The following is a 25,056-nucleotide window of genomic DNA, read 5'->3' as shown; positions in this document are numbered from 1 at the left end:
AGGGTGACAAGCCACATTTCTTCAGCCTCCTGTGGTTAAAGAGGCGTAGTTAGTTGCACCTTCTTCACCACACTGTCTGTGTGGGTAGACCATTTCAGTTTGTCAGTGATGTGTACGCCAAGGAACTTAAAACTTTCCACCTTCTCCACTGCTGTCCCATCGATGTGGATAGGGTTGTGCTCCCTCTGCTGTTTCCTGAAGTCCACGATCATCTCCTTTATTTTGTTGACATTGAGTGAGAGGTTGTTTTGCTGACACCATACTCTGAGTGCCCTCACCTCCTCCCTATAGGCTGTCTCGTTGTTGGTGATAAAGCCTACTACTGTTGTTTAATCTGCAAACTTGATGATTGAGTTGGAGGCGTGCATGGCCATGCAGTCATGGGTGAACAGGGAGTACAAGAGGGGGCTGAGAACGCACCCTTGTGGGGCACCAGTGTTGAGGATCAGCGAAGTGGGGGTGGCCCGTCAGCAAGTCCAGGATCCAAATGCACAGAGCGGCTTTGAGACCCAGGGCCTCAAACTTAATGATGAGCTTGGAGGGTACTATGGTGTTGAATGCTGAGCTGTAGTCAATGAACAGCATTCTTAGATACGTAGGTATTCCTCTTGTCCAGATGGGATAAGGCAGTGTGCAGTGTGATGGCGATTGCATCGTCTGTGGATCTATTGGGGCGGTATGCATATTGAAGTTGGTCTAGGGTGGCAGGTAAGGTGTAGGTGGTATGATCCTGGACTAGCCTCTCAAAGCACTTCATGATGAGTGCTATGGGGCAATAGTCATTTAGATCAGTTTACCTTTGCCTTCTTGGGTACAGGAACAATGGTGGCCATCTTGAAGCATGTGGGGATAGCAGACTGGGATAGGGAGAGATTGAATATGCCCTTAAACACACCAGCCAGCCGTTCTGCGCATGCTCTGAGGATCCGGCTAGGGATGCCGTCTGGGCCGGCAGCCTTGCGAGGGTTAACATGTTTTAAATGTTTTACTCACATCGGCCACGAAGAAGGAGAGGGAGAGGCCGCAGTTGCGGGCCATGTCGGTGGCACTGTATTACCCTCAAAGTAGGCAAAGAATGTGTTTAGTTTGTCTGGAAGCGAGACGTCAGTGTTCGTGACGTGGCTGGTTTTTCCTTTTTGTAGTCCGTGATTGCCTGTAGACCCTGCCACATACGTCTTGTGTCTGAGCCGTTGAATTGCGACTCCACTTTGGCCCTATACCAACATTTTGCTTGTTTGATTTCCTTGCGGAGGGAATAACTACACCGTTTTTATTCGGCCATATTCCCAGTTATCTTTCCATGGTTAAATGCGGTGGTTCACGCTTTCAGTTTTGCGCAAATGCCGCCATCTATCCACATCTCCAATGCACTTCCTTATAAACTGACTCAACGAATCAGCGTACAAATCAATATTATTCTCTGAGGCGATGTCCCAGTCCGCGTGATCAAAAGAATCTTGAAGCGTGGATTCCGATTGGTCAGACCAGCGTTGAAAACTTCTTGTCACAGGTACATCCTGTTTGAATTTATGCCTATAGACAGGAGAAGTAATATGGAGTCGTGGTCAGATTTGGCAAAAGGAGGGAGGGCGAGAGACTTGTATGCATCGCGGAAGTTAGAGTAACAGTGATCCAGTATTGTGCTACAGTCAATATGTTGATAGAATTTAGGTAGCATTGTTCTCAAATTTACTTTGTTAACTTCTTACGGCTGAAATCCCGTTAACGGGATCGATTTGACAACAGCCAGTGAAAGTGCAGGGCACCAAATTCAAACAGAAATCTCATAATTAAAATTCCTCAAACATACAAATATTATACACCATTTTAAAGATAAACTTGTTGTTAATCCCACCAGTGTCCGATTTCAAAAAGGCTTTACGACGAAAGCATACCATGCGATTATGTTAGGTCAGCGCCTAATCACAGAAAAACACAGCAATTTTTCCAGACAAGGAGATGGTCACAAAAAACAGAAATATAAATAAAATGTATCACTAACCTTTGATGATCTTCAGCACTCATAGGACTTCATGTTACACAATTATATCCAAAAATCTCAGTTTACATTGGCACGTTATGTTCAGTAATGTTTTGCTTCCAAAACATCCGGTGATTTTGCAGAAAGCCACATCAATTTACAGAAATACTTATCATAAATGTTGATGAAAATACAAGTGTTATGCATGGAATTAAATATATACTTCTCCTTAATGCAATCACTGTGTCAGATTTCAAAATAGCTTTACAGCGAAAGCACACCATGGAATAATCTGAGTACAGCGCTCAGAGACCAAAACAAGCCATACAGATACCCGCCATGTTGTGGAGTCAATAGAAGTCAGAAATAGCATTATAAATATTCACCTACCTTTGATGATCTTCATCGGAATGCACTCCCAGGAATCCCAGTTCCACAATAAATGTTTGTTTTGTTCGATAAAGTCCATAATTTATGTCCAAATACCTCCTTTTTGTTCGCGGGTTTAGTTCACAAATCCAAATTCACAAGGCCAAAGCACTAAGTCCAGACGAAAAGTCAAAATAGTTCCACTACAGTTCGTAGAAACATGTCAAACGATGTATATGATCAATCTTTAGGATGTTTTTATCGTAAATCTTCAATAATGTTCCAACCGGACAATTCCTTTGCCTTTAGAAATGAAAGGGAACGCAGCTCGCTCTCACGGCCATGCGCGAGACTTAGCTCATGGAATTCTACTAGACACCTGGTTCAAACAGCTCTTATTCACTCCCCCTTCACAGTAGAAGCCTGAAACAAGGTTCTAATGACTGTTGACATCTAGTGGAAGCCTTAGGAAGTGCAATCGGACCAAATTTTACACTGTGTATTGGATAGGCAAAGACTTGAAAACCTACAAACCTCAGATTTCCCCCTTCCTGGTTGGATTTTTTCTCAGGTTTTTGCCTGCCATATGAGTTCTGTTATACTCACAGATATCATTCAAACAGTTTGAGAAACTTCAGTGTGTTTTCTATCCAAATCTACTAATAATATGCATATCTTAGCTTCTGGGCCTGAGTAGCAGGCAGTTTACTCGGGGCACCTTATTCATCCAAGCTACTCAATACTGCCCCCCAGCCATAAGAAGTTAAAATCCCCAGCTACAATAAATGCAGCCTCAGGATATATGGTTTCCAGTGAAGTTCCTTGAGGGCCGTCGTGGTATTGGCTTAACGGGGGGATATACACGGCGGTGACAATAACCAACAAGAATTATCTTGGACATAATATGGTTGGCATTTGATTGAGTTATTCTAGGTCAGGTGAACAAAATGACTTGAGTCCCTGTATGTTTTTATTATTACACCATGATTTGTTAATCATGAAGCATACCCTTCTTCACAGAGAAATTTTTATTTCTGTCGGCGCGACACATAATGAATTCCGGTGGCTGTTCCGACTCTGACAACATATCCCGAGGAAGCCATATTTCCGTGAAACAGAGTATGTTACAATCCCCAATGTCTCTCTGGAAAGCAACCCTTGCCCTAATTTAGTCTACCTTGTTATATACTCGGAAGCGGTGGGTGGTGTCCACGCCTCTGAAGTCTGACCAGAACGCCGCTCCATCTACCTCTTCTGCGGCGATGTTGTTTTGGGTCGGCCTCTGGAATCAGATCAAATGTCCTGGGTGGTGGTGCGAACAAAGGATCCGCTTTGGGAAAGTCGTATTCCTGGTCGTAATGTTGGTAAATTGATGTCAATCTGATATCCAATATTTCTTCCTGGCTGTATGTAATAACACTTAAGATTTTCTGGGCTAGCAATGTAAGAAATAATACATAAAAAAACGAAATACTGCACAGTTTCCTAAGGACTAGAAGCGAGACGACCCTCTCTGTCGGCACCATCATGTCTTTAAAAACCGTTAATAAATTCCTTATAAATAGTCTTGTGAGTTAGACATTTGATTTTTTTCATTTTAGTCATTTAGCAGATGCTTTTATCTAGAGCGACTTACAGTAGAGTGCATCATTTTTTATTTTTTATTCTGGGCCCCCATGGGAATCGAACCCAAAAACCTTGGTGTAGCAAGCGCCATGCTCAACCAACTGAGCAACAATAACGCTGTTATAACTGGTTTATAAGTACATTAGTAGTACATTGCTATGATCAAACACCTTATTCATTGTCTTATTAACCTTTAATAAATAATTTAAAATAGTGTTTATAAATGCGTAAATAACTATTTAGAGATTGCATATTGACATTTACAAATGTAGGAACAATGATTAATAAATGGCAAATAAACACTTTACAAACTGTTTATAAATGGTTTATTAAGGGACCTTAATATAAAGTGTTACCTGATGTAAAAGCTATGTACATCTGTAGATCCTGATAACGGTCATCTTCAGCTAAAAGGTACTGAGATGTACAGAAACGAGTACTGGAAGGAAGAGGCAGGCTCAGACTCGAACATACCTTTTCCCAGATTGAAGATGAAGGGTTTCTTGCGGTCCATACTGGAGTCAAACTTCTTCCCATTGAGAAGTTTGCCAGTGTAGTGCACTGCTACCTTGTCCCCGATCATGGGTCTGTCCCCATCCTCTCCCTGTTTTTTCACCACCTGTACAAAGAACAGATGTCAGCCCTAAGATCAGCTCAGCTCAGCTCAGCATGCTAGTTAGTACTTGTTTTCTATAGCTAGACAGTAGCTAGGTTTCCATCCAATTGGCGAAAGATTTTCATGCAAATATTCTAGAATCCGCATAAAGAAAATATGCGTTTCCACCAATTGGACTTGTTGCGAATAAAAATCACTGCGTGATGACGTAGTGCCCTCAAAATTACATTTTGCATAAGTTTTCATGTACCGAATACAAATCTAAAGTTCAATGTGTTTCCATATAATTTTCAACTCTACCGATAGTTTTGTCACAAAAACAGTTGCATTAAATAGCTAATGTGCCTAACGTTGCTCTGGTCTTGGCACATGCTCTCTAGCCAACAGTTCGCAGATACAGTGCGGGTAGGCTAGTATACATGATGAGATTATTATGGATAAGAGCAAGAATATTTTTATTTGTCAAATGGCAGTCAAGCATCGATCATCATGTCATCAGAATAAGACCCTTGATATTTATTGGAATGGAGCATCAAGATCACTGTGCACTTTCACCACACTGAAGTTCATCATTTTACCTATAGCCTAATAAACTGCAAGGTTTCCCGAGTTGTAGTGGGAGGACCACACACCATAGCATCGTGTGACTCCAAATTTACTTTGATATGATTGTCATTATATCAATGTTTGTGCATAAAAGCGTTTCCACCACCATTTCTCGCATTACTGATTTTACAGACACAAAAAGATCACACAATGTCAAATTAACAAATTATCTGTCGCATTCATAAAATTGTACCGAAACGTCCTGTATCCATCACAGCTGTAGTGATTTAAAAAAAATATGATATGACTTTATTCATGTGAAATATTTATCTTTCATGTACCCCTACTAGTATTTTTAATCCTCACGGTATTTCTTGCCGTGCTCTGTTCTTCTTGCCACGTTTAGAGGAGGATGTGCTCAAAACAAAGGAACACTTGAGTGGTGGCAGAATTATGAAAGAAGAGTATCTCTGAAGTCTCTCTGAATAACATGCCAAAGGGAACACATTGTGTGTGTGCTTCAGGCCTGGCTTAAAAGAGGATGACAACAGTAGAACACATCCTAACACTGAATAGATCCCTTTCATAACCAACAACGCATGTTTATGGAATGATAAGAAACGCAGAGTATGAAAAGTAGATCTGAATCCTAATAATAATTTGAGCTACGCTCCTTTATGTCAAGTCTGAGTTTGTCCTTTACAGAGGATGGTGGGATGAGGTTAAAGCCTACCTTGCGAACTCCCTCGTCTTTGTTAGGAGTGACGTCAATGCCCTTAACAGCAGAGACCACAGCAGGAGACTGGTCATCCATGGACTGATCCTTATCTGTGGTCATATCTGCACCTGAGAATGCCACTCTAACCCTGCACAAAAGAGTCACACACAAACATTGTTAGAACTGGGATACGCACCAATGTAATAACACACTCACAAAACCCCACCAACACACAAAGCCACCAGTAGAAAGGCCTCTCAGAACCACCTGACTCTCACTTTAAATGTAATCAATGATATTCATATGACCTTTAGGTAGGTACATTCTTAACTATATTATACAGTATCTCTGACATCATGTGAGTCAGGGAATGGCGCTTCTAACATCTCAACTCTGTTTCTTCTTCATTCTGATAAAATGCATGAGCTGACGCACACCCAAAAATGTATGTTGAGGTGCTGACTAACGAAGAATAAACTCTGCTCCGTCCCTCTTTGTGAGGCATGCAGCACAGTACGTTCTTGGTAGACTGTTGTCATTGAAGAGCCAAACATGTTTTCTGATGAGGAGCTAGAGAAATTGCCTCAATGGCTGCCTTATCTCCCAGCCCACAGTACATCGTGTTAACTCACGGTACATCGTGTTAACTCATAATACATCGTGTTAACTCATGGTACATTGTGTTAACTTTCTGCAGTCATACCATCACACTAATGTCAAGACACCAGAAAACGTACACATGTAGAATCTTAATTTGAGTCAGTTTACTACATCAGGAAAATAATCCGGAAGCAACAGGAAATGCAACATTTTTATGTGGATTATAATTAATTGTAGGAGATGATACCTTTTTTCATAAGGGAAAATCAAGTCTGAAATTTCAAAGTGGAAATTACAAACTCCAGACGCCTTTTTAAACTTCAAATACACTACAAGTTAAAAATATCCTGCATTGCAGGTGATCAAATTAAGATCTTACATCTGTAGGTCTTCATGTACAGTATCTATGCTGTTTCATTGCAGTATACTATTCCCACATTCACTATTGACAATGCCAAAATGTTAAATTCAATCAAAACTGCAATGTGGTAAGCGATTTACACAGTAGCTCTTTTTCTTCCATGGCCAAAGAAAAATATTTTGGTTCCTACTTCATTCTGAAAACTGGCACTTGATGAATGAAATATGAGAGATGATGGTGCAACAGTGCAGTCAATCTTTGTGATGCTGCACAGTGCGTTCTGGGACACCGTTGACGAGCCAAAAGAGCTTTCTAATGATGAGCTAACATATAATATTATCCTGATGTCTTTCAATGGCAGCCTTCATGAGTTGTATCTCTCAAACCACAATACATCATGTTAACTCATGGAATTGGTTGCTGTCATACCATAATACTAGCATCAACTGTGCAGTGCACATAGTTTAGAACTAACTGTAAAAACTCCTCACATTAATTGAATGAAAATTCCACACACAAAAAAAGAGACAGGGGGCTGCGGGTGGGTGTGCTACGCCAGAGCCTGTTGCATCTTTAGAGATAAGATACAACTTAATTTTTCCCTCAAGGCAATAAGATTAGGGCCTGGTCCCATGCCTTAGGACATAAGAAAATTAGGTAGACGCAATCAGGGTTAAAGTCATCATTCATCTTTCATCAACTCCAGATTTGAGTTCAGTCCACCATGACACTATGTGACTACCTAAAGAACGCTATGGTATTAAAATGCTGCTTTGCTGTCATATTTGCCAAGTTAACGTGTATTGTGTCAATGTTGATTTTGGAATGTCTATATCTGTTTATAGCTTTAGCCTGCCCGTGAACTAGGGCTGGGCGATATGATGATATATATTGTGTGACGATAGAGCATAATATGAAACGATATAAAAACGTATATCGTTTATTTTCGTTGTGTTGAAAAATCACACTCTTTACAGCAATATTTTTCCTCAATTGGACGATGCTTTTCGTGCCGTGTGGAAGGAAATTTGCAACACAAACAAACATGGCGGAGAGTGAACGGGACACAGAGCATGGAGACACGGAGCTCGTACCTAAAAGAGGGGCTACTTTGGTCGCATGGACGTGGTGGTTTGGGTATGAAAAGTCTGACACGGACCAGTAAACCGTCCTTTGCAAAATATGCCGCAGGCCGGTCCCGACAACAGGCTCAAACACCACTAACCTCTTACCACCTACTCAAGAATCATGTTAAACAGTACGGAGAGAGTCTACGGATGAGACCCAAAAGGCCCAAGAGGCTTTTGCCCGCGACACACCATATGGCAAAGAATCACAAAGATGGAAGGAGATAACAGCTGCCGTTACAACTTAAGTCTGCAAAGACATGGCCCCAATTTACACGGTCAAGAAACGGGGGTTTTGTGAGTTGATGCTAACACTTGAACCAAGGTACCAAATGCAAATTGATATGTGACGCATTTTAACCAGGTAGGCCAGTTGAGAACAAGTTCTCATTTACAACTGCGACCTGGCCAAGATAAAGCAAAGCAGTGCGACAAAAACAACAACACGGAGTAACACATGGGATAAACAAACGTACCGTCAATAACACAATAGAAAAATCTGTATACAGTGTGTGCAAATGAAGTAAGGAGGTAAGGCAATAAATGTGCAAGTATAAATACTGGTGTGCAAAAGTGCAGAAAAACAAAAACAAATATGGGCATGAGGTAGGTAGTTGGTTGGATGGGCTATTTACAGATGGACTGTGTACAGCTGCAGCGATCGGTAAGCTGCTCTCACAGCTGACGCTTAAAGTTAGTGAGGAGGATATAAGTCTCCAACTTCTGTGATTTTTGCAATTCGTTCCAGTCATTGGCAGCAGAGAACTGGAAGGAAAGGCAGCCAAAGGAGGTGTTGGCTTTGGGGATGATGTAACGGCTCTCCTCTTCGTCTGATGATGAGGAATAGGAATCATCGGACCAACATGCAGCGTGGTAAGTGTTCATAGTAAATTTAATTAAATAAACTGAACACTGAATGACAAAAAACAAAGAGAGTGAACGACACGAAACAGTCCTGTAAGGTGAAAAAACACAAAACAGGAAACAACTACCCACAAACAAGGTCAGGACGTGACAGATGACCAGTGAAAAATACCTGCTGGAGCGCATGCTACGGGTGGGTGTTGCTATGGTGACAAGTGAGCTGAGATAAGGTGAAGCTTTACCTAGGAAAGACTTAGATGACCTGGAGCCAGTGGGTTTGGCGACAAATATGTAGCGAGGACCAGCCAACGAGAGCATACAGGTCGCATTGGTGGGTATTATATGGGGCTTTGGTTACAAAACGAATGGCACTGTGATAGCAAATTGGATGCAGTCTGAGTAGAGTGTTGGAGGCTATTTTGTAAATGACATCGCCAAAGTCAAGGATCAGCAGGATAGTCAGTTTTACGAGGGTATGTTTGGCAGCATGAGTGTTGAAGGCTTTGTTGCGAAATAGGAAGCCAATTCTAGATTTAATTCTGGATTGGAGATGCTTAATGTGAGTCTGGAAGGCGAGTTTACAGTCTAGCCAGACACCTAGGTATTTATAGTTGTCCACATATTCTAAGTCAAAACCGTCCAGATTAGTGATGATAGTCAGGCGGGCGGGTGCAGGCAGCGATCGGTTGAAGAGCATGCATTTTGTTTTACTAGCAGTTGGAGGCCACGGAAGGAGTGTTGTGTGGCATTGAAGCTCATTTGGAGTTTTGTTAACAGTGTCCAAAGAGGGGCCAGATGTATACAGGTGTTGTCTGTGTAGAGGTGGATCAACAAATCACCCGCAGCAAGAGCGACATCATTGATATATACAGAAAAAAAAGAGTCGGCCCGAGAATTGAACCCTGTGGCACCCCCATAGAGACTGCCAGAGGTCCGGACAAAAGGCCTTCCGATTTGATACACTGAACTCTATCTGAAAAATAGTTACTGAACCAGGCGAGGCAGTCATTAGAGAAACCAAGTCTGTTGAGTGTGCCGATAAGAGTACGGGTGAAAGAACACGGTCGAAAGCCTTGGCCAGGTTGCCAGGTTGATGAAGACGGCTGCACAATACAGTCTTTTATCGATGGCAGTTATGATATCGTTTAGGACCTTGAACGTGGCTGAGGTACACCCGTGACCAGCTCGGAAACCAGATTGCATTGCAGGGAAGTTACGGTGGGATTCAAAATGGTTGGTGATCTGTTTATTCACTTGGCTTTCGAAGACTTTGGAAAGGCAGGGCAGGATGGATATAGGTCTGTAACAGTTTGGGTCTAGAGTGTCTCCCCCTTTGAAGAGGGGGATGACCGCGGCCGCTTTCCAATCTTTAGGGATCTCAGACGATATGAAAGAGAAGTTGAACAGACTAGTAATAGGGGTTGCAACAATGTCGGCAGACAATTTTAGAAAGAGAGGGTCCAGATTGTCTATTCCAACTGATTTGTAGGGATCCAGATTTTGCAGCGTTTTCCAAACATCAGCTGTCTGGATTTGGGTGACGGAGAAGCAGGGGGGGCTTGGGCCAGTTGCTGCGGGGGTGCGGAGCTGTTGGCCGGGGTAGGAGTAGCCAGATGGAAAGCATGGCCAGCCGTAGAGAAATGCTTATTGAAATTCTCGATTTATCAGTGGTAGGGTGTTTCCTAGTCTCAGTGCAGTGGGCAGCTGGGAGGAGATACTCTTATTCTCCATGGACTTTACAGTGTCCCAAAACTTTTTGGAATTAGTGCTGCAGGATGCAAATTTCTGTTTGAAAAAGCTAGCCTTTGCTTTCCTAACTGACTGTGTGTATTGGTCCTTGACTTCCCTGAAAAGTTGCATATCACGGGGACTATTCGAAGCGAGTGCAGTATGCTTATTTAAGATGGAGAGGAAAGCACTTTTAAAGAACAACCAGGCATCCTCTACTGACAGGATGGGGTCAATATCCTTTCAGGGTACCCGGGCCAGGTTGATTAGAAAGGCCTGCTCGCAGAAGTGTTTTAGGGAGCGTTTGACAGTGATGAGGGGTAGTCGTTTGACCATGGACCCATAACGCACGCAGGCAATGAGGCAGTGATTGCTGAGATCCTGGCTGAAAACATCAGAGGTGTATTTAGAGGGCAAGTTGGTCAGGATGATATCTATGAGGGTGTCCATGTTTACGGATTTGGGGTTGTACCTGGTAGGTTCCTTGATAATTTGTGTGAGATTGAGGGCATCTAGCTTAGATTGTAGGACGGCCGGGGTGTTAAGCATATCCCAATTTAAGTCACCTAGCAGTACGAACTCTGACGATAGATGGGGGGCAATCAGTTCATATATAGTGTCCAGGGCACAGCTGTTAGCTGAGGGGGTCTATAACAAGCGGCAACAGTGAGGGACTTATTTCTAGAGAGATGGATCTTTATAAGTAGAAGCTCGAACTGTTTAGGCATAGACCTGGATAGTATGACAGAACTCTGCAGGCTATCTCTACAGTAGATTGCAAATCCACCCCCTTTAGCAGTTCTGTCTTGATGGGGATGTAAATTTCAGAATTTTTGGTGGCCTTCCTAAGCCAGGATTCAGACATGGCTAGGACATCAGGGTTGGCGGAGTGTGCTAAAGCAGTTAATAAAGCAAACTTTGGGAGGAGGCTTCTGATGTTAACATGCATGAACCCAAGGCTTTTACGGTTGCGGAAGTCAACAAATGAGAGCGCCTGGGGACACACAGGGCCTGGGTTAGCCTCTACATCACCAGAGGAACAGAGGAGGAGTATGATGAGGGTACGGCTAAAGGCTCTAAGAACTGGTTGTCTAGTGCTTTGGGAACAGAGAATAAAAGGAGCAGATTTCTGGGCGTGGTAGGATAGATTCGGGGCATAGTGTACAGACAAGGGTATGGTAGGGTGCGAGTACAGTGGTGGTAAACCTAGGCATTGAGTCACGATGAGAGAGGTTGTATCTCTGGAGGCGCTAGTTAGGCTAGGTGTGGTCTCCGCATGTGTGGGGGGTGGGACAAGGGAACTATCTGAGGCATGTTGAGCAGGACTAGGGGCTCCGCAGTAAAATAAAACAATGAGAGCTGCCCTAAACAATGGTATATGATGCATATTGACATGTTAATTGATGTCAGTTAGCCTATCAGAAGCTTCTTAAGCCATGATATAATTTTCTGTAATTTTCCAAGTTGTTTAAAGGCACAGTCAATTGAGTGTATGTAAACTTCTGACCCACTGGAATTGTGATACAGTGAATTATGAGTGAAATAATCTGTCTGTAAACAGTTGACTTAAGTCATGCACCAAGTAGATGTCCTAACAGACTTGCCAAAACTATAATTTGTTAACAAGAAATTTGTGGAGTGGTTGAAAAACGAGTTGGAATGACTCCAATCTAAGTGTATGTACACTTCAGACTTAAACTGATATATGTACATATACAAACTCATCAAAAAAAGTAATGTCCTCTCACTGTCAACTGTGTTTAAGTTAAGCAAACTTAACATGTGTAAATATTTGTATGAACATAACAAGATTCAAGAACTGAGACAAACTGAACATGTTCCACAGTCATGTGACTAAAAGAAATAGAATAATGTGTCCCTGAACAAAGGGGGGGTCAAAATCGAAAGTAACAGTCTGGTGTGACCACCAGCTGCATTAAGTAATGCAGTGCATCTTCTCCTCATGGACTGCCCCAGATTTGCCAGTTCTTGCTGTGAGATGTTACCCCACTCTTCCACCAAGGCACCTGCAAGTTCCCGGACATTTCTAGGGGGAATTACCCTAGCCCTCACCCTTGGATCCAACAGGTCCCAGACGTGCTCAATGAGATTGAGATCCGGGCTCTTCGCTGGCCATGGCAGAACACTGACATTTCTGTCTTGCGGGAAATCACGCACAGAACAAGCAATATGGCTGGTGGCATTGACATTCTGGAGGGTCATATCAGGATGAGCCTGCAGGAAGGGTACCACATGAGGGAGGAGGATGTCTTCCCTATAACGCACACCGCCCCAGACCATGACAGACCCTCCAACCCCAAATTGATCCCTCTCCAGAGTACAGGCCTCGGTGTAAAGCTCATTCCTTTGACGATAAACGCAAATCCGACCATCACCCTGGTGAGACAAAACCGCAACTCGTCAGTGAAGAGCACTTTTTGCCAGTCCTGTCGGGTCCAGCGACGGTGGGTTTGTGCCCATAGGCGATGTCGTTGCCGGTGATGTCTGGTGAGGACCTGCCTTACAACAGGCCTACCACCCCGCAGTCCAGCCTCTCACAGCCTATTGCGGACAGTCCTGAGCACTGATGGAGGGATTGTGCGTTCCTGGTGTAACTCGGGCAGTTGTTGCTATCCTGTACCTGTCCCGCTGGTGTGATGTTCGGATGTACCGATCCTGTGCAGGTGTTGTTCCACGTGGTCTGCCACTGCGAGGACGATCAGCTTTCCGTCCTGTCTCCCTGTAGTGCTGCCTGAGGCCTCTTTAGTGTCCTAAGTTTTCATAAGTGTGACCTTAATTGTCTACCTTCTGTAAGCTGTTAGTGTCTTAACAACCGTTCCACAGGGGCATATTTATTAATTGTTTATGGTTCATTGAACAAGCATGGGAAACCGTGTTTAAACCCTTTACAATGAAGATCTGTGAAGTTAATAATATTTGTATGAATTATCTTTGAAAGACAGGGTCCTGAAAAAGTGAAAAAAATATATATATTGGGCCTGTATTTATTTTGTTTGCAACTATAGTTTGTGTTTTCTATTTCCTTTTTTAGATTTTATACATTCATATTTAAAATTGTTACATGCTTAATTGAAACTTTGCACAAAGGTTCTAAATAACAGGAGAAATAATCAAACATGAATAAGTACCTTTTATTTGTTGAGTATAATTCAAAATGTAATAAAAAATAGGCCTCTACACGTGGTCATTTAAAAAAAACTATTTATTCATTTGATTTTACAGAAAATGTGCTATATCGTTATATGTATTGTTATCGTGTACATTGCTCTGTTACTGGCACATTCGTTACAGCGATGAGACCAAAGCGCAGCATGATGAGAATACATCTTCTTTAATGAAACAAAGAAACTTAAACAAACTTACAAAAACAACAAAACGAACGTGAAGCTATAATAATTGTGCTGACACAGGCAACTAAACATAGACAATAACCCACGAAATACCCAAGGAATATGGCTGCCTAAATATGGTTCCAATCAGGGACAACGATAAACAGTTGCCTCTAATTGAGAACCAATCTAGGCAACCATAGACATACATAACACCTAGACTAGTAAACACCCATACACATACAAAACCCCTAGACAGGAACAAAAACACATACATCACCCATGTCACACCCTGACCTAACCAAAACAATAAAGAAAACAAAGAATTCTAAGGTCAGGGCGTGACAGTTACTCATGTTTTGTATTGTCATTAGCACATATACATGATCCCAATTTAAGCTCCAAGATGCAGGCAATTAGAAAAAACAAAAAAAGTTTACAGTGCTGATTTATTGGCGCATTGAACCATGTTGTGCATCGTAGTTCAAAAGAACTCCATGGATAGTGGTAAAGCATGAAATCATATCTGACTTCCGACATCGTTATGCACCTTTGCCATTCACTACCTACACTTTCCCCTTGGCCCTAAACCTTTAATATTTCTTGATCTGAAGAGTCTGGATAGGTACTGTATACGCAGTGTGGTGGTGGAGCTTCCACCATATTGCTTAAACGTTACAAATCTGCAAACATTGAATGGTTAGAGCCAAGGGAAAGGGAGCAAATTGGGAGCAGCTGACACAGTTGATCTGTTGGCCCTCTAGATACCCAGTGACCTACTTGCTTCACTGCTGGTCTGGACAATCCATACCAGACATGATGAACTAAGTTCAAGGCATTTTCCGGTACTTTCATATACTTTTTAGCAAGTAGTTCTTAAAATAGTGCTCACGAGCCAAAAGTGGTCCCCGAAAAATGCGTACTACGTCACATATGTGCAGGTATGTGCACCACGTAATTGCTCTCTCTCTCTTGCTCTGCTGTGTGTGCATCTTGCTAGCTGTCACTCAAATGACGATGGGCTGAAGCTCATTGGATGAAACGCAAGTTGCTAGGGGTCTGGAAAATGTAGGGGAAATGGTGCTGCACAGCTTCCAGAAAACAGTCACTTTCAGACTAGGGATTTCGTGGATAGTTGAGGTAAAACAATAATTCTGCTCACATATTATGCATGTATAAACTACACATTGACACATCCAGCCCAAAGTGGGAGGATTAAAAATACATACTAGTCGCCAAAGTACTGTAACATGTCTTTAAATGGCTTTCTACTAATCATTGTGGTCCATCTCTCCTCCTCCATCTCTTCCACCCCTCTACAACCAACCCCCTCCTCTGAAACATCTTCTCTGCCTCTTTCTTTACCCCTCGCTCACACATTACCCTTCCACTCTTTCTGATCAAATCAAAGTTTGTCACCTACACAGTTTTGCAGATGTTATGGCAGGTGCAGCGAAATGCAATATAATAACAATACACCCATAATCCCAAAATGTTTAATTAAAAATAAAAAGAGAGAAATAAATTAAGGCATATCAGAACGACCAATATCAGAATGACCAATGTCAGAGTCTGGAATATAAATACATATACAAACATAAAACCAGTCAAAGGTTTGGACACACCAACTCATTCAAGGGTTTTTCTTTATTTTTACTAGTGTCTACATTGTAAAATAATATTTAAGACATCAAAACTATGAAATAACACATATGGAATCATGTATTAACCAAAAAAAGTGTTAAACAAAATATATTTGAGATTCTTCAAAATAGCCACCCTTTGCCTTGATGACAGCTTTGCACACTCTTGGCATTCTCTCAACCAGCTTCATGAGGAATACTTTTCCAACAGTCTTGAAGGATTTCCCACATATGCTGAGCACTTGTTGGCTTCTTATCCTTCCCTCTGCCGCCCAACTCATCCCAAACCATCTCAATTGGGTTGAGGTTGGGTGATTGTGGAGGCCAGGTCATCTGATGCAGCACTCCATCACTCTCATTCTTGGTCAAATAGCCCTTACATAGACTGGAAGTGTGTTTTTGGTCATTGTCCTGTTGAAAAACAAATGATAGTCCCATTAAGCGCAAACCAGATGGGATGGCGTATCACTGCTGTGGTAGCCATGCTGGTTAAGTGTGTCTTGAATTCTAAATAAATCACAGTGTCACCATCAAAGCATCCCCACACCTTCACGCTATTTCCTCCCTGCTTCACGGTGGGAACCACACATGTGGAAATCCTCTGTTCACCTACTCTGTGTCTCACAAAGACACTGCAGTTGAAACCAAAAATCTCAAATTTGGACTCATCATACCAAAGGACAGATTTCCACCGGTCTAATGTCCATTGCTTCTGTTTCTTGGCCCAAGCAAGTCTCTTCTTATTATTGGTGTCCTTTAGCACTGGTTTCTCTACAGCAATTCGACCATGAAGGCCTGATTCACGCAGTCTCATCTGAAAAGTTGATGTTGAGATGTGTCTGTTACTTGAACTCTGTGAAGCATTTATTTATGCTGCAATCTGAGGTGCAGTTAACTCTAATGAACTTATCCTCTGCAGCAGAGGTAACTCTGGGTCCTCCTTTCCTGTTGAGGTCCTCATGAGAGCCAGTTTCATCATAGCGCTTGATGGTTTTTGTGACTGCAGTTGAAGAAACTTTCAAAGTTCTTGACATTTTTCAGATTGACTGACCTTTATGTCTTAAAGTAAATGATGGACTGTCATTTCGCTTTGCTTTTTTGAGCTGTCCCTGCTATAATATGGATTTGGTCTTTTACAAAATAGGACTTATCTTCTCTATACCACCCCTTACCTTGTCACAACACAACTGATTGGCTCAAACGCATTAAGGAGGAAAGATATTCCACAAATTAACTTTTAACAAGGCACACCTGTTAATTGAAATGCATTCCAGGTGACTACCTCATGAAGCTGGTTGAGAGAATACCAAGATGTGTTATTTCATAGTTTTGATTAGTGATGCACCGATATTACATTTTTGGCAGATACCGATATCCTAAATTTTCCTTGCCAAATAAAACGAAACAGATATTTAAAATATTTGCGGCCTTTTAGGCATTCTAGTACAATTAAATAGTTAACACACACGTACACAGCGGTCTAAGGCAGTGCATCTCAGTGCACGAGGCATCACTACAGTCCTTGAATCGAATCCAGGCTGTTTCACATCCGGCTGTGATTGGGAGTCCCATAGGGAGGCGCAAAATTGGCCCAGCATCGTCCGGCTTTGGCCGGGGTAGGCCGTCATTGTAAATAAGAATTTGTTCTAAATGACAAGCCTAGTTAAATAAAGGTTACACACACACACACACCACACTGACCAAAGAGTTATTTTGTTGACATTTATGTACGTCCCCATTACCTGTAAAACATAATCAAAAACTATTTATTTCACTTACTTGCTGTGCTGTTTCGTTTTTCATTTGTTCAGTCATTTCATTCTCAACCAGGATTTCTATGGAAAGCCGTTTGGGTCTTTGCTATGGAACACCGTTTAGGTCTTTGCATGTCAAAAAATATACTATTTAACACTATTTGAGGTGTCAATTAAGCTTGCTGACCAATCAGGACCTGAATATGACTGCACGTCACATAATAATTTAACACGTTCATTCATTTTTTACGTAGGCTGCAGTTATTACACATTGATTACACTATCACTCGTATTTCATATGTCACAACGATTCATCGATACATATGCTATGATGCTGGTAAAGTTGTCTCACGCACCTTCAGTGCTGGTCATAAAAAAAAGCTAGCTAGCTCATGGACGCAAACAATGTTCTTCCCCAAAAACATAGCAAAATGACAATCTGCTTCAGTAGGTATAGTTGGCTAGCTAACTATATTGCTAGGTGTCATCTAAAATTACCAGAATTTATAACACGGAACCCAAACCGGCTGCGCGCGTGCACCATCGTGCACCATTGCGCGCCATTGTGCATACATTTATTTTGATCCTCTACACCCAACGCGATCACGACACGCAGGTTAAAATATCAAAACAAACTCTGAACCAATTACATTAATTTGGGAACAGGTCGAAAAGCATTAAACATTTATGGCAATTTAGCTAGTTAGCTTGCACTTGCTAGCTAATTTGTCCTATTTAGCTAGCTTGCTGTTGCTAGCTAATTTGTCCTGGGATATATACATTGAGTTGTTATTTTACCCTAAATGCACAAGGTCCTCTACTCTGACAATTAATCCACACATAAAACGGTCAACCGAATCGTTTCTAGTCATCTCTCCTCCTTCCAGGCTTTTTCATCTTTGAACTTATATGGTGATTGGCATCTAAACTTTCATAGTATTACTACACCGACAGGCAACACAGTTCGTCTTTCAAATCACCCACGTGGGTATAACCAATGAGGAGATGGCACGTGGGTACCTGCTTCTATAAACCAATGAGGAGATGGGAGAGGCAGGACTTGCAGAGCGATCTGAGTCAGAAATAGAAAGGAGTTATATTTTACCCCTTGGCAATGCAGATGCTCGTTGACGCGCGTGAGCAGTGTGGTCAGCCTGTAAGACAGTTCTTATTTGATTAATGGTGGTCGGACCCATCTATGTGACACTAGCCACAATAAGGATTAGCCACAACAGTGACTTTAAGGTTAGCCTTCAAAATAAAAGTATGGCATAATTCTAATATTTATATCCATTTGCATCACTGTCAATGACATACTTTTATTTTGAAGGCAAACCACAAATTCCACTATTATACATAATCTTTATTGTGGCTAGCTTCACAACACATAACCAGGTCCGGTCGAGCATCACTAGCTAGATGAAGCTAGCTGGCTACTTATAACGTTAGCTTTGGTCAACAGGGTTAAGTAGCTGGCTAGCTATTTATTTTCATGAACTGAAGTTCAATTTCAATAGGCGAACAACAAGTGGAAACCTGGCTAATACTTACAAGGATTCCTAAATCATTGCTAAGAATAATGAAAATGACTGCAGTTTCTACTGGTCATTGTTTTCAGGCTGGTTGTATTGGTGCTAGCTAGGTACCAAGCTAAAGCTATCTACCCCAGAAGTTGCGGTCGAACAAATTATGCTTTATTACCAACGCAGTATTGAAAACGCATAGTTCGTGGCCGGTGTTTGCTTGTTTGCAGACTTTTTTGTGCAGATTTGACAGTGCTACTGTATCTTTTTTGACACACAAAGACCCAAACGTCATTACTTCATGTACCTACGTTATATATAGGTATGCACATCAGCTTAGACATTGGTTTTGCACATCGGCGTTAAACTAGACATCGGCCGATACCGATGTTGGCATTTTTAGCTAATATCGTCCGATTACGATATGTTCACTGATATATCGTGCATCCCTAGTTTTGATGTCTTCACTATTATTCTACAATGTAGACAATTGTAAAAATAAAGAAAAAGTCTTGAATGAGTAGGTGTGTCCAAACTTTTGACTGGTACATGTTAATGGTGTGTATAGACAGTATGTACAGTATATGAATAGAAAGGGTATGTACAGGAGTAGTTATATAGGACGAACCATGACTACAATTCAGTATATACATATAAAGTGGTAAAACAGTATGTAAACATTATTATAGTGACAGGGGTTCAATGACTCTGTAGGGCAGCGGTCTCTAAGGTGCAGGATTGAGTACCGGATGGTAGCCGGCTAGTGATAGTGTCTCAGGTTCAGGGAAGGGTACTGGGCAGTGGCCGGCTAGTGATGACTGTTTAACAGTCTGATGGCCTGGAGATAGAAGCTGTTTATCAATCTCTCGTCAGTCCCAGCTTTGATGCATCTATACTGTCTCCGCCTTCTAGATGGTAGCGGGGTAAACAGGCCATGGCTCAGGTGGAGAGTACCTATTGGTATACTGGTGCATATTGTACAGAGGTACTTGTGAGCGCGCACACACACACACAGGAGGCTGGTGGGAGGAGCTATAGGAGTACGGGCTCATTGTAATGTCTGGAATGGAATTCATGGAATGGTATCAAACAGATCAAACATATGGAAACCGCATTTGACTACGTTCCATTTATTCCATTTCAGACATTACAATGAGCCCATCCTCCTATAGCTTCTTCCATCTGCCTCCACTGACACGCACTCTCGCTCTCATACACACATACTCACACACATTTGATGCTTAATTTAGATCTGTAGGAATCTCACATTTGTTCCCGCATACAGTATGTCAGAATGATATAAGGAGCCTGTGATCACTTGTCATTGTTAACATAACAACAATAACCATAGTAATAAATCTTCAAATTATTATTGTTTTCTGTGACTCTGCCTTTCCTCATATGGATATCACTTCTAAGAAATGTTGGAACGGAACATCATGTTCTGGGAGCTGTAAATGTATACTTTCCACATTGACAGAGCCAAATGCATAAACACACACACACACACACAACTAACATGTAAGAACAATAAGTTGATTTAATGATCTAATAATATAATTATGAAATAAACCTGTGTAATAGCCTGTATGACTCTGTCCATCTCTGTCTGTCCACCTCTGTCCATCTCTGTTTGTGTCCATCTTCGCAGTAGTGTGTGTTTCCATCTGTGTGGGTAAGTCTGTCTATGTGTCTGTGTCTGTCTGTCTATATGTCTTTGTCTGTGTGTCTGTCTGTCTGTCTGTCTGTCTGTCTGTCTGTCTGTCTGTCTGTCTGTCTGTCTGTCTGTGTGTGTGTGCCTGTGTGTGCGTGTGTGCGTGTGTGCGTGTGTGTGTGTGTGTGTGTGTGTGTGTATGGTTTTACTATCCTTGTGGGAACCAGAAATTAGTAAAACAAGGACAATTCTGATGTGTGGGAATATTTTCCCAGTACCCACAAGGAAAAAGGCTATTTTAGGTTAGGGGTTAGGTTTAGGGTTACAATTCAGGTCAGTGTTAGAGGTTAGGTTCAGGGTTAAGGTCAGGTTTAAGGTTGTGTGTGTGTGTGTGTGTGTGTGTGTGTGTGTGTGTGTGTGTGTGTGTGTGTGTGTGTGTGTGTGTGTGTGTGTGTGTGTGTGTGTGTGTGTGAACACTATGACTCTTTCGTTCCAAATTCCTGGCACAATCTGATGGTGTTCACCAATCTGAAACCCACTCAGTCACAACACAGCATCGGTGGCGATATCCAAATAGGCTCCCCGCAACACAAATAGAGACTAACACACATTCCGTCTTCTTTTAATGGGGGAAATGCAGGGATTGATGCAGATGTACTAAAACATCTATTATTTTAATTTCTGAAATGTCAAATCTGAGTTTGGAAGGCGTTAAAATGTTTGGTAACACAGGCTACGGAACATTAATAGCGGAATGTAACTGTTATTAATTATGTACCACAGTATTTAATCCAAACATCATTCATTCGGAATCCTTGTGAATTTGTCTTTAAGTTCATATTTATGATGAAGAAATATAAACCATCTTGGTATGTTATTATCAATGTAAGTTACAGCTGTGTTACAGCCGGTAGTGCGTTAGTTCGTCTCGTAGCCCTTGCCTGCAGTCAAATGACCTAGTGGCCTCATGAAGGAATGTTATTTTTTTCATAATTTCATAATTAATCAACTTTTTTTTCTTTTTTTATCCAGTGTTTCTATGTCAAACAATGTTGTTATATTTCTGTATTCTGTGATGTATATAAAGTGTGATATTGGGATGCAAACTCAAAATGTAATACATTTCAACTCTATCTGACATGATACATGTCTTTTTTTAAGCCCTTAACCATGTGTGAGGTGTCTACTTTTGTTTCAAAGTAGATTTGTTTAAGAATCAAGAAACACTCTTGTGACCCTGATTTAGTACACTGCAGTAAAAGGTTATTCAGAGAGAGAGTGGAACAGAGACCCTGTGGATAAATGCACGGACGGAACACAACAAAGCAGAGAACATTCAGTCCTGAGAGCTCGAGCAGCACAGTCACTACACAGATGCATAATGTGCCTCCAAGCTCTCTATCACAAGTCAATGCTACACACTAATCCACATATAAACATGCAGTAAACCATTGTGTGGCCAAGCAGACCTTGGGAGGAAACCTTGGTCTGATAATAGAGGGTACAGTATGTACGCCTAATCCCCCACACATAACAAGCCTTGAACGTGTGCTGCAATAAATAGGGCTAAATATTCATTTCAGGTCTATTATAGATTTTCCTTTAATTAAATAGAAATTGTAATTGATATATTATTCTCTCTCGCTGTGTGTGTGTGTGTGTGTGTGTGTGTGTGTGTGTGTGTGTGTGTGTGTGTGTGTGTGTGTGTGTGTGTGTGTGTGTGTGTGTGTGTGTGTCTGAAGAGAGAGTGAGAAAGAAAGAAAAATCATGAAAAGAGTAAATCGGTTATAATAGCATTGGATTACAGCCTTCAATGGATGTAAATTCATCTCACTCGCATTAAAAACATTGACACGTGATAAATTAAGGACTAGAACATGAGCATGAGATCTAACCTACATGTATCTGGAAAAGAACCATAGAACAGAACTTAATTGCACTGAACACTGATTCTACACATTCGCCAAATTACCGGAATCATATGTTTTAAAAACTGGATTTATTAAAAACATATTGCTTATTATCTACTTTTTCATCTTATTCTGGGGCTACAATTGTATATTCAACACTAGGCTACAATTGTATACAATGTAACTCAATACTCATTGGTCTCGCTAGATAAAATATGCCCAATAAAGCCATTCAGAAGACAGCAAACCAGTTATCCAATGTCCATACAAGACAAAGAAATAAAGCTGTAACTTACCTATTTATCTTTAGTCTTTTCTTTCTTTTGATTGCTCGTGTGCTGCTTTCGTGCTAACTTCAGCCGGTATATCACCGCTAGCTCTGCAACGCAAGTAAGCACGCTATGCTGCTGATTTCAAACTCGCCCTCTCATAACAAAACAGGGTACTGAATGTTCTGCCGGCAGTTGTTTACACTCAAAACCCCCGACATTAGTGAAGATCAAAACGCGAGTGTGAGCCCTAAGGAGAGGAGAATTGAAATTACACTAGGAAGAAGGCGGAGGGAACTACGAGGGGGAGGGTGGTTTAGTGTAAAAAAATACGAACAGGCCTTGGAAAGTAGCCAGAAAGTAACACAATGTTCCGGTAGTACTGTAGCTGCGCTCTGATGAGGACACACTGTTCTAGCAGACACCCTGACCCTGTAACCCGTTCTGTTCCGAGCGCCGCCGCAGCGCGCGCAGCGCAGCGCAATTACCAGGAACAGCCTGTACAGCAGTGTACTCACTCTGTCCACGAGAACAGCTCAGCTCCAATAAACGGAACAGTAAGTGCACAGATGAACTTTGCGTTTCAGAAGTGTTCAATGCTTTACTGGAGGACAGATAGTTAGGCTACGCCATATTGAATGGAATAATTTATCAAGTAACATACTGGCTGCCTAGGTTAATAATGAGATGTGGAATTAAATGTCATTCAATTTGCTATGTTGGCTAAATTAAATATTTTTGGGGGGTGAATAATATTTAAATAGTAATTTTCACATCTTAATCATCATAACAACAAGCAGGCTATTTGGAGCATTGATTGTCAGCCACAATTAATTAGATTAATCAAGCACATGAGACATTTATTATAAAATTCGACAGATTGAAAATGTATTTGGGGGGTTTCTTTTTAGACTCATTTTTATTTTTGTATTTTTTACAAAGCAGAATCCAGTCATATATTTAGGCCTCATAATCAAGGTCCTTTGTGTAGACCATGTTTTGGACTAATAACAATCAAATGTACCAAAATATGAATAATATATTAACAATATATAACGTTTCTAGTTAGTTTACCTCAGTGCTCCAATCATATAGTCCTATTTTTGTTTCATGAACCAAGATTGGCAGTTTTACCAAGTGTGGTGTAGCCTAATGCAGAATATGTTATAGGCCCTAGGCTAAAAGCTAGGCCTTTATGCTAGTGTATGTTGTTGATGTTTTTCTTATATTTCAAGGATACACATTGACGCTATCAAATCATGCTCAATAGCTCTCTCAGGGACATGATGTATGTTACTTAAGCTTTCAGGTCACAAAATACCACCAATCCTATAGGTTGTCATCAGTAAGGATTATGTGTAGTATAAGCCTACTGTAATAGCCTATGAAATGGATACAATTACACATTGTAAAACATACATACTACATGCAATGCATTAAATGCTTGTAATGGGCATTTTATTTTTCAAATTAACTATCAACAGCATAAGTTCTTAAGCTATTACACTTGAGCAGCCATGAGTGTGAATAACATCTATATTTACACTTCCTTCTGTGTTGTACAAGGAGACTGACATATACATCTGTTTTTGGAAGTAGACCAAGTCCTCAAGGAGCAGGACAATTCTGTTATGTTAGTTTATGATATATTCCATCATGTACCTCATAAGTGCCAAGTTGGAAATTGGATCAGTAGATGTCACTGTGTTCCCTGTGTTGTGTACATTAACTTTGGTTCTCGTCAATGAATAACTACTCAATTACATGCAGTATATTGTATCTATTTAAGGTAGGCCTGTGTGAACAACCTTTCAATACTTGGGGGGATTTAACCTATACAGTGCATTCAGAAAGTACAGAGACACCTTGGCTTTTTCCAAATTTTTTATGTACAGCATTATTCTAAAATTGATTAAATAGTTGTTTTCCCCTGATCAATCTACACACAATACCCCATAATGACAAAGCAAAAACAATGACAAAGCAAAAAATAAACCTGAAATATCACATTTACATAAGTATTCAGACCGTTTACTCAGTACTTTGTTGAAGCACCATTGGCAGCGATTACAGCTTTTAGTCTTCTTGGGTATGATGCTACAAGCTTGGCACACCTGTATTTGGGGAGTTTCTCACATTTTTCTCTGCAGATCCTCTCAAGGTCTGTCTGGTTGGATGCACAGCCATTTTCAGGTGGGACACTCAAGGACATTCAGAGACTTGTCCCGAAGCCACTCCTGCGTTGTCTTGGCTGTGTGCTTAGGGTCGTTGTCCTGTTGGAAGGTGAACCTTCGCCCCAGTCTGAGGTCCTGAGCACTCTGGAGCAGGTTTTCATCAAGGATCTCTCTATACTTTTCTCTGTTCATCTTTCCCTCGATCCTGACTAGTCTCCCATTTTTTTGCAGCTGAAAAACTTC

At 41.3% G+C, this 25,056-nt stretch overlaps 1 protein-coding gene across 1 annotated transcript in view; it reads right to left on the bottom strand.

The window, feature by feature from the left end:
- The window catches only part of LOC139413695 (FKBP prolyl isomerase 5), a 47,558-nt gene extending 24,456 nt beyond the window's left edge, over window positions 1-23,102 (bottom strand). The window contains exons 1-3 of the mRNA XM_071161367.1: window positions 22,667-23,102; window positions 5,872-6,004; window positions 4,451-4,595 (exon numbers count right to left, since the gene is read on the bottom strand). Coding sequence (XP_071017468.1) covers window positions 4,451-4,595; window positions 5,872-5,976 — 250 coding nt within the window. The 5' untranslated portion in view covers window positions 5,977-6,004; window positions 22,667-23,102. The remainder of the gene's footprint in view (window positions 1-4,450; window positions 4,596-5,871; window positions 6,005-22,666) is intronic.
- Window positions 23,103-25,056: the final 1,954 nt, after the last annotated feature.

The sequence above is a fragment of the Oncorhynchus clarkii genome, chromosome 7 (genome assembly GCF_045791955.1).
Source record: "Oncorhynchus clarkii lewisi isolate Uvic-CL-2024 chromosome 7, UVic_Ocla_1.0, whole genome shotgun sequence".
Taxonomy (NCBI): domain Eukaryota; kingdom Metazoa; phylum Chordata; class Actinopteri; order Salmoniformes; family Salmonidae; genus Oncorhynchus; species Oncorhynchus clarkii.
The sequence above is the reverse complement of the archived record's forward strand: the minus strand, read 5'-3'. Positions and strand labels throughout refer to the sequence as shown.